This window comes from Sebastes fasciatus, chromosome 6, assembly GCF_043250625.1.
Source record: "Sebastes fasciatus isolate fSebFas1 chromosome 6, fSebFas1.pri, whole genome shotgun sequence".
NCBI classification, from domain to species: domain Eukaryota; kingdom Metazoa; phylum Chordata; class Actinopteri; order Perciformes; family Sebastidae; genus Sebastes; species Sebastes fasciatus.
In genome coordinates this window covers 11688640-11703928 of record NC_133800.1, presented here as the reverse complement: position 1 = coordinate 11703928, position 15289 = coordinate 11688640, and the positions used below count along the sequence as shown (strand labels likewise).

The window sequence follows — 15289 nt, the reverse complement described above, 5'->3', positions numbered from 1 at the left end:
AACCTGTATTGTGGTTTATATTTTGTGTCAGTTTTGCAGCAAAGCAGAAGTACTTTTGGCACAGTCATACTTGAGAGCATTTTCTAAAACACTGGAGTCCACATTACAATCAAGCACCAGCATTTTTTTCTATGTATTTACTTAGGAGGGCATGTTTATAAAAATCAGTGGTTGAAAATGCAGGTGTCATTTGGATGGAAGGACAAAACTAAACACAACATTTAACACCAGCTGAACATCTTGTTTTTGCTGACCTCAATATGCTTTAACTTCTCACCTTGCTGCAGTGATGTTAAAGTGTACTCCAAAATGTGTTAGTACATTGTGACATTTCTGTTTGTTGTGGTTACAGGTGCAGCTGAGCACACTTCTGACTACGCCAGCAGTGATACTGTGTTTGGTCAGAAGTGCACTTGAACACACTTGAAATGTTCAGCCAGAGAGGGCAGTAAAACACTGCCACTTTATATCCTGATATTAAGTTGCTGCGAAAAGACCTCCCAGACTGGGCAGTATAAAGTAGCCACGTCTTATTTTAGTGAGATCCTCCTGGAGTATAAGGATGCAAATTTTAAGCACTTTCCTTCATTGATCATTGCTAACGATCAATTAATCTATTAATCGTAATTAAAACATACAAATTGTGCGTATACCAAACAATACCAAATGCGTTTCTTTTCCTCAATCAAAGCCTTATTTCCACAGAAAAACAGTGCATATTCCCTGACAGCATTGCATAGCCTATGAAACATATAAAGATAGAGGCCTAGACATATTAAACACATTGAATGTTCATGAATATCACAAATATCTCGCAGTGTCTCGATTTCTGCCCGGTCTTGTTGTTCTAGGTGCTGTTAGATTGCTGCTAGAACACCCTGTTAATAGGCATACAGGTGTTTGCCGGGGGGAGAAAACAGTTATTGACCATAATGAATGTTGTTTTTGAAAGATTAAAAGCCAACAAATATTGCTTGAAGCAGAATATTTCGTTAAATGAAAACATGTTGTTTTTCTAAAAAAAACACCCATTTCTGTCAGACAGAATTACCCTCAGAGACGACAAACAAGTCTGTGTAGCTAAATGAGTTTAAATTGCAATCATTTAAATGATCATGAACTAACAAAATGTTAATCCAAGTTATAATTGGGACAATTTAGAAACCTTGTAACTCAGTCATGAGGTTAATGGTGCTCATTGTAATTATAGAAAATAGATTAATTATAAATGGGAACTCCACCAATTTCACAGATTAAGATCAGTTACTACTAGTCATGGGGAATAGTGTTACGCAGCCTGTGAAAACAGTTGTAAAATGTCGTCTGTGTGTCTGGAGAAGCTTGGTCAAGTCTGAAGACATAACCCCAGTTAAGTCATCAGGATCACCTCAGGTAGGCCTCGGAGACTACAAAAGAAAGTGTGAGTTAATAACTAGGGGCACAGAGTTTGAATGTCAGAGTCATATTTTTACATTACAAATAGAAGGAATATGACAATAGGTAAGCACTCCCACAGGGCCGTGTATACATGCTTATATTGTTTGTTTGTTTTCAGCATATAGATATACATCTGTATGTACATGTATATATGTGTCCTTTAATCAGGTCAGTGTATGTGAAGACATCAGTAGATGAGAGAGAGAGATGAGAGAGTTGGAGTAGGAGAAGCCTGAGGTAATGGGATTATTGTCAGACTCGGATATTCAGCAGGCCCATTCCCACCAGACCGGTGCAGCTCTGCCAACACATGTAGAGAGACTTTCACTCGCATGCATAATATCCATTAGCCACACTCTCACATATGCTTCCATAAAAACTGGCATACACGCACACAAACAATCCTTTGCATCCCTTATTCTTTTACGTTTATAATCACAGACAGTCATGCCTTTTAAAGTTCTACTCTTTAACGTGCCATCTCAAATGCTTAAGTTGCGATGGCTTTAGAAGAGAATATATAATAGAAGGATAAGGTTGGAAATGTTCCGAATTTTTGATTGTCAACAAATCCCATGAATAGAGCAAAACCAACAATGCGTTAGTCCGTCTCTCAATACTTCCCACCTTCCAGCCTCTCTCTGGCACTCACCCCCAAACATATTTGTTCTTACTGAAGATATAAATCTTTAATAACTGGTCATGAATATATACTTTTTTTTTTTAAAAGGCTAAATCATTTCCTCAAACAGCTATGTACTGTAGTCTTTAGCAAGTGTTACTCAAACAGGAGTAAATAGTGAATTTGTTGGGGATTTGGTGCTCTTGTGAGTATTTATGGCAGGAGGATGGCATTCATGGGATCGACTCAAGATAAATGAAATGCCTGTATTATTCATGGTTATGAAGGAACATCTCACCCAATGCAACAATAGAGGTCTGTTGCACAGATAAACAAGCTGTATCAGGCTTTGGATACACCAACAATACTTTGTTCATCAATTAATTGTTGGTTTTAGTCTTTTTGTGGACAGTAAGAAAAATATAGAATGTGACTAAACTTGTCCTTTGAATTATAACGTTGGTATTTTTCAACCTGGACCCTATTTTATCATGTTTTTGTGTCTTAAGTGACTAACAGGGACAACAATTTCTGAAATTGGTCCAGTATTGAAGGATAACGCTGTAACAGACAGCTGTGAAACGAGCTGCGAGGGCAGTGAGCAGTGTCAGGGTAGTGTGACGTTCACTAAAAGTGCTTGTTTTAGCCGCTGACGGACTCAGATTGTTGTTATAAGTGTCTGACAACATCATGGAAAGGGACTCTACAGAAAAGTAAAACGTTTTCTTACCTTTCGCTTGATCCGGTCTGTTTGCGATTGTGTTCAAGTCCCGCTCAAGGAGAAGTCTCATTGTGAAATCTGAATATCTGTATACTCCGGCTCAAATGAAGACTAGAGCTGTGTTTTGGCAAGAATCTGGCAATACGATACATATCGTGATACAGGGGTTACGATTCAATATATCGCCTATATCGATTTATTTTTAAATCTAATTTTAGGAAAACTGTCAAAGTGTAAAGAATACACCACCATATGCATAAAATCTAAGCAAAAAAGTAACTTTTTTATGCAATTTACACATCACAGTCCCCAGTCCAACATCATAGCACTACTTTATGAGGGCTCATACACTGAGAGGGCACTTGTCTTTGCAAATTAGATGAAGTATTGACTGATTAAGTTTTTGCATTTAAACTATTAATTAAAAATTGATAGTGTTTTTGAGAATCGATACAGTATCACAAAACAAAATATTGCTATGCTCGATATTTTAAATTTTTTCTCACACCCCTAATAAATACGGCCAGCCGTCGTATTCAAAGACCTCATCCACATTGTGGAAATCATCTAAATATTCAGCCATGACATTGCAAATCTTTTAAATACTAAGCTAAGCTTTCTGTACTCCAATGCAACAAACTCTGCCCAGCTGGCACTCCCGTTTCCACCATGGATGTGTTCCACTATTCCACCGTTGTCTTCTGGCAACACGTTACCTCGCCAGATTTCAGAACGAGACTTCCCCTTGAGAGAGAGTCTTTCCATAATATCAGACACTTAATAATAACAATCAGAGCCTGTCATGGCAAAAACAAGCACTTTTACTGAACATAAATGACGGTGCCAGCTTGCCCCAATAGGATTGCATTGCAGCCCCCTCTCCCCCTCTCAATACTGGACCAATTTCAGAAAGTGTTGTCGTCAGTTAGACACAAGAAGTTACCCTTCAAGCTGTAATTTGTGATAAGTGCTTTTGATAATGTTGTTTCATATTTTTGGAACAACAAACCTTTAGTATCTATCTCCTGAAGGTACGTTAAACACCCTCTCTTGTGAAGCCACTTGGTTCCAACCAAAGAACAGGTGTAATTAATAACAGTAATCAAGGCTCTGTTCAATTTCTGTGTTTGTTTGCCTGACAACCCTGGTCATAGAGGAAATACAAGCACCATTTGGCATCCTCTGGACAATCTTGATAATGTCAGTACAGATAGAAAAAGTTTAGCCTGTGTTTATTTTAATGGGCGTTTTACTTGAGGTAAAAGTGGCCACAGTTGTGGGTGAGCAGCATCATCATCATTATAATCATTGTCATAATTACAGTTTTTTCCCCCTTTTTGGCACATCTCGCCCACTTCACTATTTTGTGTTCTCTGCTTCTTTTCTCTCTTCATCTGCTCACTATGCAACTACTAAACCCCGTACACTTTTTTTCCACATCTCATCTGTCTCTCTCTCTTCTTTTCATCCTGCCTCTCATTTATCTTCTACTCTCTCCGAGGCATGAAGACCAGTGCTTCTTTATCAGTGAGCCGCAGCAGGGGGCATGTCCCTCTGCCTCTATCCTTTCCTCTCATCATCACTCCATTTCTCTCATCATCATCACTCCATTTCTTTTCTTCCTCAAGCCTCCGCTGGCCTCATCTCTCCTTCTCCTTCGTTTTTTGCCTCGACAGGAATATTTAGTCTGCGCACCATCAGGTTGGCTGTGCTCTTTATCTTCATGCAGATTGCTTTTGTCCCTCAATCCATCACTCGGACGTTTTTTCTCTCCCCTTGTTTTCACTCCACTTGGCATGTTGTTGTAGCTACACTTCTCTACAGGGCAAACCTTTCTTCTCTTTGTTCATCGCACCTCTGCTCCTCCCCCTGTCTTTCTGTTACCTTTATCTTTTCCTCGTTCATCCACGCACCCCGATTACTCTCCCATTTCATCTTTCCTGACACTCCAAACTTTGAATAGTAAAACTCTTGTGTACAACTTACCTGAAATGACCTGAACTGAACATGTTCCACACGATTGACTCCCATCAAGTAGGATAAAAATAACCGAAATTAGACATACTTGCAGTTTACAAAATCACCCTCATCCTGAAACATTCGTATTCTGATATCAGTTTTTGTCTCTCTCTTGTTCCATCTCCTCGTGGGCATAAGACACACGTGGAGACGCATTCTAATGCCAGGTGTGAACAGACGTACTTAGAGCTGTCCACTTGTGTTCAGATCACTCAGGACGCATGTTAATGCCAGTTGTGAACAGGGCCAAAGACGTGAAGACTGTCTCCACCTACTTGCACAGATTTTTAAATGACTGAGTACAAAGGAAACCCTACTGAGAGACAGGAAGGCTTGTTGCGCTTCTAGGCATCCGCTGAAATACAACAAGAAGACAAATTCTTACATGTTTCTTTACCAAAACAGAAATGTGCATTCCTCAGAGTTTGCCTTGCTAATTTCCACAATATGTGTGGAAAACAAAAAGATATGAGGGGAAATTTCATAATTAGGATGAAATAGTGGGTGGAGACATGACGGCAGAACTTCAGGTGAACTGTGGCTCTAGTCTGCACTTTAGTGGATCCTAAAATAACATCTACTCTCGCTCATAGCACGTCACACTAGTTTTCCATTTGCACATTATTTTCAGCCTGTTTTGTTTGTATTATTATTTCTCCCACTCACTCATATGATGTCAACATCCCCGTTCCAGTCATAAATATCAAACAAAAATAACTGTAATGAGAATGAAAGGCAGCGACTGGATGAGAAGGTAAATGAGTCCTTCAACACCAGCTGACCCAGACTGGGTTCAACAAGTCGCCACACCCCAAAAATAATTATCCTTTTTTCCATTTTCAAGCAGCGTTTATCGTCTTATGTAACGGTTAAAACATCTGTTCACTTGTCTTGATGCTTTGAGTCATTTTTGACCACTTGAGAGCAGCTTGCAAGTCCAGTCAGCGCTGCCGAGGGCGACTGGCTGGCTGGCGAGGCTTGTACATGATGTGTCATAAATTAGCTGATGAAATTAACAACTGCCCGCAGTGTAATCCCTCTGTACCCCACACTGTCAGCATCCTCTTACAAAATACGGTTCTTAGTTTACACATCAGTACATCATCATACAGCCCCACAGCTCATTACATCATGCTGAAGTGGGCGTACGTGTTCACACACACTCATGTACTGTATTTGTGTGTTTGCAGTTAGACATCAGGCACCACGGGATATTGAGATAAAGGCTGGAAAAGTACAGGTTGTTGCATCATTAACTCCAGTTAGCAATTGCCTGCCTGACTTAGTTTCCTTTAATGTCCTCTGCTACAAATGTGCTTTTCCACTGAATAGAGCAGAGAAAATGACTCTGAGAGGAATGGAGTGGTAAATGGGGAGGAATGGAAATAAAAGAGGTTTGAGATGTCCTAAGGTTAAGAAAATAGATTCTTAATAGGCCCACTTGTGTTAATTATGTAAGTTTAATATTGGTGAGTTTGTGGCTGCTTGTTAATCCCTGATTTCCTAATGCAACGGTAGGATATATATAGCTGATTTTTAATTGCCTTTGTGTGGGCCTGCCATTCAGAGAGCTGAGAACCAGCCGATTAGACTGTTGTCAGGCTATTAAATAGGCGTTAACAGTCGCTATAAGATATGCCCCATATATATGGGTCAGTAGGGGCCTCCTACACCCACTGGTAGGTTTTATCATCTATTCACATGGTAGATCACCACTAGATATAACTTTGCGGTTTTGGTTTTTCCATGTAGTTTGTGTTGGAGTCTGAGTCTGAACAGCGTAGCCACACACGAGTGCGCATGGGACACTGACCCGCAATGATTTATACGTGTAAGAACTTACAAACACTACCTTTTAAATAAGTTGTAGTTTTATTGCTTAAACCCAACTTCTTCTTTTTTTTTGCCTAAACTTAAAGGGACTCTATGTAAGAATTAGAAATTGCTACTTAACAGCGACACCTGTGGCCGTTAAGTCAATGAAAGTCAGCGTCCTGTTGCTCGCGCTTGTGCTCGCTCTACATAGACATGAATGAGCATCGGTCAAAAACAGTGACGTGGAACACGTCAGCTAAACTCACAATATCACTCTATATTTCACCTGCTTGGCAGTAATGTTAGCTGACCAGACAAAGGTCTCTCCATGAATCAATGCTGATACTGTGTTGTCGTGCTTCAGACTCCCGTCTTCTGCAGTGTGTAGTGTGCGCGCATGCACGTGAGAGGTGGAGCGAGTGAGAACGCGGTGTGTTAGTGAAGGCAAGCAGGCAGGCAGAGGAGCAAAGCAGCATCGACTCCGGCCCTAGAGACCAAAGCTACGGTCTCCCCTGTGTCTTCTGGCCAGGGTCGGGTGGCTGGAGCAGGAAGAGTTGACATTGTTTTGCAAGACGGGCTTCACTAGATAAAACTTTGCGGTTTTTGTGCTTCCGTGTAGTTTGTGTTGGAACAGCGTAGCCACACTCGAGTGCGCATGGGACACCAACCCGATTTATACGTGTAAGAAGATACAAACAATACCTTTAAGTTGTAGTGTTATTGCCTTAACCTAACTTTTTTTTGCCTAAACCTAAAGAAGTTGTAGTTTTATTGCCTAAACCTAAAGAAGTTGTAGTTTTGTTGCCCTAACCTAAAGAAGTTGTAGTTTTGTTGCCTAAACATCTATGGTGCTTATAGCGCCTGATAACGCCTATTTAATGGCCTGACAACAGTGGAATCGGGTATGAGAGCAGTAAACATACTGAGTTCTTGGCACACTTGTTAATGTTTGTGCACTGAGTGTGAGATGTTTAAAGTCCCCTGTGCATCCGGTTTTGAACAACATGGATGTTTTTACAGTCATGGCATGGGACTCTTTACATAGTGTGCTTTGGAAAAGGGCAGCAGGAGTCCAGGGATTGCATTAGAGATGACGGCTTTCACAGGCCCCATCATTTCATCTTTCTCTCATGTTGCCCACTCCTCTCTTTCCTCCTCCTCCTCTCCGTCCTGAACCAGTGAGGTACAGCTGCCCGCTCTCACGTCATCTTGTTTTCGTCAATCGCTTTCTTCATGGTGTTCTCTCAACGTCATCCTACGAGTTCTTGGTAAACCTCTTTTCATGCACAACAATACTCCTTTTCCCTTGTTGCATTTGTGTTTCCTCGTTGCCAGTTTCTTTTTCAACTTTCCTTTCTTCTGCTTAGCAATCACATCCTCACCTCGTTTTCCCTCACGCCTCCCTTTGTTCTTTGTTCTTTCTTCTCCTCTCCCTTGCCTTCTCATATCTGCCTCTGTTTTCCTCCAGGGATGACACTGGATCATGCTTATTGGTAGCTTCCACTCATCAGATTGGTTCGTAACAGTGCTGTTTTGTGCGCAGAGCTCCAGCACAGCAGGTGTCCTCAGTATATTGCTCTTTATCTCAGCGCTTCTGTTGTCGGCCATCTAAAGCATTCTGCTGTTAAAGCTCACGTCTACTCACAACATCCTGTTTGCATCCTGTTGTCTCTCTCTATTTAACTGTCTCTTCATCTGTTGCATCTTTATCTTGTATTATCCTTTTCAATTTACACAACTTCTTCAAACATTCCTCGAAGTGCTCACCCACACACTCAAACACACACACACACCTTTTTAATCTCTTTGTTTTAATACTTTGTTTCTTTGTCTGAGACGTTATGCATCGTATCTACAGCAGACTTGTAATTGCCTGATTCCCCACTAAACCAGAACTAATACCTGATATTTATTGGGATTAATGCAGATGTGCATCGTTAATATTTTTCTCAGTTAGATTAGATATTTAAGAGGATCATAGTGATTAAGAAATGCTTTATATACAACCTTTATATTTGGTTCACGCTCATTGCAGTTGTTCGTGCCATGGTTACTTACACACACACACACACACACACACACACACACACTACAAAACAAGAGAGATACAGTCCTATACACACACACATCCAGCAGGTCCTTGTGCTGAAGGTAATTATGCAGGTTAGATGACAGCTTTTCCATTAAGCCACTCTCCAACAGCCTCTCTTCACTAGTTTGATTGCACTGTAATGACAAAGACCTAATTAGCATGACAAGTATTCTCTCCAGTGATTGGCTAGAGACCAAGAGTTTGTCATTACAATATTCCGATTTTCAAAGGACCCAATTTGTTCCTTTGGGGTTTGTGGAGCTCTTCTGGGACTGCGTGAGTACAGAGTGCACAAGCTTGCCCGAATGTCAAGTTTGTGTATGATAGATTATGAAGAAGATTAAGTCACTGAGCGAGTTTGTGATTGTGTAGTTCAGTACACAGCCTGCTCTATATTACATAATAACAATAATTAATCTTTGGGGAAATCAAATGCAAATGAGAGAGCCAGAATCTAGCTTCAAGCATTCAGATGCACAAATACTCACACACTACAACAAATATCACTTTAAAAAAGCACTTGGTGATTTAAGGGTACATGCCAGATTCATATTCAGAGAAAATCAGCATAATACAGAAAGTACCGTTTACATTATTTACCAAAAAAACAATGTATAATTGCCCTTTTAATTGGTTTTGTAACACAACATATTGTGTTAAAAGTTTGCCATGTCATACATAGGAATAAGTTTTGATTGTGGATGTGATTGTTCACAGTTTATTTGCAAACAGGCTTTCAAACTTCTTTTTCCTTCGTGTTCCTTTTCCTCTGCCCTCGCTTCACTCCGCAGATAATAAATGACAGTGTGCTCGCCCTCAGCAATGTGTCGGCTCCAGACAGCCATCCAACTTTTCCTTGCTCTTTTACTCTATTGTCAAGGATTATTTTTCCAGCACCGTCGTCTGCGTTGAGATGAATGGCAGCGGCTGCATATACTGAATCATTTTCTTTAGTGCAAGGTTTGTGTAAGATGTTTCTGTCGAAGTTGGAAATGGTAACATGTCTGAGTTGCTTTTTCCTCCCCATTTCGTCAAAAGTGACTCTAAAACAGTGCGAGGGCTTTACTAGTGAATGCCCTTTTCAACCACTTTTGCGGGTACGTTGTATTGCCAACCTGAGCAGAATGGATGTTTTTAGTTATTTGTGGATTTACCTTTTTATGCCTGGGACAGCCGTGGCCAGAGGCATTACGTTTTTGGGTTGTCCGTCCGTCCGTCCCATTCTCATGAACACGATATCGCAGAAACACCTGGAGGAAATTTCTTCAAATTTGACACACTTGGACTCAAGGATGAATTGATTGTTTCATCCTTGTGATTGTTTGAATGAATGAGAATTTGGTGGTCAAAGGTCACCGCGATGTCATAAAACACATTTTTGGTCACAACTCACAACAATTTCTCACCAATGTCTAATAGGATAGAATGATGAAATGATGAGTATGAGTAAAGAAAACAGAAAATATTCACATTTAAGAAGCTGGAATCAGAGATGACTTTTCTTTCGTAAAAATTACTCAATCCGATTAATAGATTATCAAAAATTGTTGGCATTTAATTTAATAGATGACAACTAATCGATTAATTGTTGCAACTCTAATATGGACTTGGCTTTACATATTTGTTTCTGTCATTTTCTGTGAATAGGGGGTTGGGTTTAACTCTTTATCCACTGTTAATATTATGTAACCCTGCATAATGGAAATGCAGTGTGTAGTAGTGTGTACATCTTAACACTTCATAGACCACGAATTAAGCATATCAACTACAATAAGTGCTTCCATACCAGCACAACACCCAAAGATGGTGGTTTTGAAATCAGTGTAGTTTCAGTTATCCTTACACCTTGACCACAGGGTAGTCCTTAATCGTCCAGGAATTTAAAAGAAGAAGGTCACCACGGTGTTCAGTATCTATTCACCCTCATGTCAGTTGACCCACCAGTGTTAAACGTGAGACAACAGCCAGTGCAGTCAGTGCATGACTGGGCTGAATGGTTAGATAGACCAGAGACTGACAGCATGAGGCAAACGATTCTGTCCCCTCTGCTGAAACGAGAACAACTCTTCAGCTGTAATGCAAAGTGCTAGATTTAAGTGAAGCTGGGCTTAGTATCCAGACTGTGAAGCATGTTAGAGAGAGAGCACACCTAAGCTATTATCACCTACAAAATCAAACCTGGAACGCATACAGAACAATCATACGTACCCAGCCAAAACCAGATTTGAATCCCCTCTTATAAAATGTTCCAACTTTGAGTGAGCTTGAGCAAATCTGCAACGAAGAATGAGAGAGAATCCCCCAAATCCAGATCTGCTACAACAGTGCGGACATATTCCAAGAAGAATCAAACCTTTAATTGCTGCCAAAATATTCAGCCTCCCTGTATTTACTCCGAGACTGAAAAAGAAATGATGCGTGTATGCAATTAGCTGCATTTTCAAGAAATGATGTTGCTTTAAAAGTGTGTTGACATAAAGTCTTAATTTGGAATTCAGTGTGCGATACCAGGAATAACTGGCAATGACACTTTGTTGGAAGAGATTCTGAAAGTAATATATGTGCGTGTGTGATCATATCTTATCTTATATAATATATATATATATATATATATATATATATATAGAAAAATGAGTAAATAGAAAAACAAAACAACACACGTATATACATATACACACATTGACATATACATACATGGACATTAGCATATCCACACGTGCACAAAAACACACACACATATACAGTATACACATACATACACATAGTCCATATATGCCTACACATGTGAAAATATATACACATATACATATTATACGCACATCAACATTCACACACATACATACAGATACTTACATGCAAAAAAAATAAATTAGAAATAAAAGTGTTAAAGAATATGAGCAGCTCATTTACTGTCAGTAAATCTTTATTACCCAAAAAGCTGACTTGGAGACGCTTCCTTGGGGTGGTATCCTAACTGTAATTTTTCTCTTTTCTTTGTCCCACGACAGTTGGCCCTGGAGGACCCGGTGCACAGCGTCTCTCTGCAGCAGTATGTCTACGAGAAGCTGAAGGCGCAGCAGGCCATGATGGGGGACCAGGGCTTCGGGGTCCTGATGGAGACCGTGGACACAGAGCTCGTCAGGCAGCTCCAGGAGTTCCTCCAAGGCCTCTGAATCTTCAACCCTTTTACTACCTTACACAAACATCTTTGCCTAATGCTACCCTCCCATGCACCCCCTGTTGTTGAAAAATGTACCGGGAAGGCTAATAATCTGCCCGACATGTGGACTCTTAATCCAACCCCTTCCCAACCTCTACCCATGCTATGCCTTATCTATATTCAAACCTAGCCTTGTCGACTGTCCTCAGCTAACACCCCCCGTCCCTTTCTCTATTATCTGGATTCCCTTTTTTATCAAGACGGGGTCTATGTGGGTACTTAAAACCATGTCAAAGTACCTTCACACCCACATAAAAAACATCACCACACTAGAGCTTCCACTCAATTGTTCTAGTTTCTTCTCTTTCTGTGGTTTTTAAGGTGGAATGGGTAGAAAATTGGACGAATGGTAGAAAAGTTGGGGGGTTTGAGGAGTGTAAAGGAGAAAAAAAATCACCTGCAGGTGCCAGAGCGGGAGCCTCGGACTATTTTCTACGGAGAAACGTACAGATCGTAGCAGAAACGTGGATGAACCGTACCTAAAGGACCTAAAGCAGTGTTTACAGAATCTATTCTTAAAAAGAGAAAAAAAGAAATGTAATTTTGTATGTATGTAAAGTACGGATGATATTCTGCATGATGATATTTTAGTTTGTTTTTACTTTGTGTTAATTTCTCTTCCATTTAAAAAAAATAATGATTTTGTCATAACCAGAGGTCAAGTTGAAGTAACTACTGAGAGTGTTTTGAGTTGGGTTAGAGGGAATTTTGAATTGACTGTAAAATGGGTGATTTTTAAATGGTTGATTTGAAAGAGTGCTGAACCACATTATGTATATACATACTGCTGCTAATCAATGGTGTGTCAGAGCACTTTAATAACCAAAAACTGTTTCATGTTTTCATCTTTCTCTCAATGGTACATCTTCTCACATCATTAAGACCCTCATGAACCGTTGCCATATTTCATGTCTCACTGCTAACTTGTACAAAATACTGACTGACTGCAAACGTAACATGCCATAAGGTTCTGTCTTTACAATTTAATTTGACGAATTCTGACCTATAGTGGCTGTTAAGGAAGTCCCATCTGGAGCCACTGTGAGTTTATGAGTCAAAATACATTGTGTTGCGTTAAAGCTGTCCTGCTGCCCTATCGATTTTTCTGATTTGAACAATCATTGATGACTTTTTAGTGGTAGAGATGAAGCTTTGATATATTTAATTGACAAAGAGAACCAGTTTTTCCAGTAGGTTTTCTCAAAACAATTGATTATTTGGAAGTTTGGCAAACCTATATTATAAAGAAAAAACAATAAGTGACTGAATTTTGGCACCAAAGTTCTTGCATGAATACATTTAAGTAACGTGGATCTGTTTCATGCAAGAATCCAAAATGTGATTGAAGAAAAATATCTATAGAGAGAGAAAATGTGATTTACTTTGGGTCACTCTTCCTTTATAATCTATTCTTCTGGAATTTATGGATTAATCTGGTTTTCTTTGCTCTCATTAGGTTGGTCAACCTCCCTTCGGAAGGAGATAATCCTGACCCTAGCTCCTTTTGACACTGTGATAGAGTTGAGTAGCAGTCAGAGTTACGGCCTTATGCTTTCGGCCTTATGCTTTCAGCCTTACCTATCCTCGAAACTCAGAAGAGCTTTCTGACTATTATGTTCATTTCTTAACTAGTTAAACAGTAGATGATTTCTGTGCTCTTATTCTGTTAATGACTGCAGTTATGAAGTTTAGAAAACGTAACACAAAATACAGTAGAGAGATGTTTTTGGGGTTATAAAGTTGGTTACGCGTTGATGGGAAATAACCCTTGTTGCTTTTTCCAAAGCATTCAATAAAATGCAGTAATCTGCCAAAATATTAGTCTGTATTTCCATTACTGATTTGATGATGCATGTAACTGAGTAACTTTTAGAGTCCTTGATATTGTTACAAAGTATATTTATCTGCTGTCCACTTCTTAGGAGTGTGTTTATTTCAAGCAAATTAGACCACCATAGCACTGGCACTGACATGAAGTTTAATAACTGACTGACGGACTTGAAGACAGACCGTTACCCTGGATACCGCACCGCTGAGGACGAAACTTTGATAGCAGTGGAAAGGGGAACGAGGAGCATCTCTGTAAGAGCAATATCATTGCATGCATCTACTGTGGGTGTGCATGCAGTATATGTGACATGCAAGCTATGACCCGTTTAGGAGGGACTTTGGAAAAAGAGGAAAACGGCTGGTTAGATAACGGAGATAACCATAGAGGAGTAATTGCAATAATTGGAAAAATGTCTACCCACTCAAAGGGAGGGAAAGTCATTTAACGGTAATGGAGAAGACTTGAGTCTACCGGTCCTGTAAGGCTGTACTTAAAGGCCTTTCACACAGAACATGGTTTGAGCTGCGCTCACCGCTGGGTTCGCTGCTTGCTGCGCCCCAAAGTTCAACTCGCGCTTTGCCCGATGCAGCGAAAAGCCATTGTGGCGCCCCGCAAGTCATTGTAAATCATTGGTTTCAGAGCGTAGAGTTGCCCTTGTCGTGTTCTGTGTGAAAGGCACTTTAGGCACAGAGGTTCTTTCAGCAAAATGCAAATATCAGCATTGCTAACATGCACATAATGGCAATATTAACCTGATGTTTCACAGGTAATTTATAATGTACCGCTGAGGCTGATGGGAATGTCATTAGTTTTGGTCATAAATCAAAGTACAAGACAAAAATATGACCCCATAATGCTGCTACATGAAAAGTTGAGGTGATAACCTCCAAAGTGATTACAGCCCACCCTGTATGTGTGTACCAAATCTCATGACAGTTCTCTGTAAAACCATAAATCTCGTCAGACTCGAGGTGGCACCAGAGGAAAAGTCAGGGGATCACCAAAGTAATTAGGATACGTGTGGACCATTAATGTCGGGACAAAATTATTACATGGCAATACTTTCAAAAGTTCTTTAGATATTTCAGTCTAGATCAAAGTGATAGACCAACCAACCAACTATCTGTGCGTACTTTGTAAGGAGAACTGCAGTACGTACTAAAAGTAAAATGTATGTGATTTGTAACGCAGCTATTAGCTAAAAACTAATTGTAAAAAAATATCTGCAAATGCTTGGTGAGGTGAGCTTGCTGGTTTAATTTCTCCTACAGCTACATTACTACTGCCACAATTATTAATATAGTTGTTTTGCATCTGAATTTACCACTTACAAGATACTATTGGATGTTACACCGTAGAAATGAATATGTTGTTCAACAAAAGACTACCACTTATTTTGACGGAACAAAAGAGCAATATTGCTTTCTCCATACATTCTATTGCTCTCAGGGAATTCTGTAAATGCTGCAGTAGTCAGCAAACGTTGCAGTATAAACAGACTTATTTTAATGGTTACATAGTATGTAGCTGCT

General features: G+C 39.9%; 1 protein-coding gene across 1 annotated transcript in view; it reads left to right on the top strand.

The window, feature by feature from the left end:
* The window catches only part of ipo11 (importin 11), a 154030-nt gene extending 140288 nt beyond the window's left edge, over nt 1-13742 (top strand). Inside the window, exon 30 of the mRNA XM_074637658.1 lies at nt 11715-13742. Within this exon, the coding sequence (XP_074493759.1) occupies nt 11715-11879 (165 nt within the window). The 3' untranslated portion in view covers nt 11880-13742. The remainder of the gene's footprint in view (nt 1-11714) is intronic.
* Nucleotides 13743-15289: the final 1547 nt, after the last annotated feature.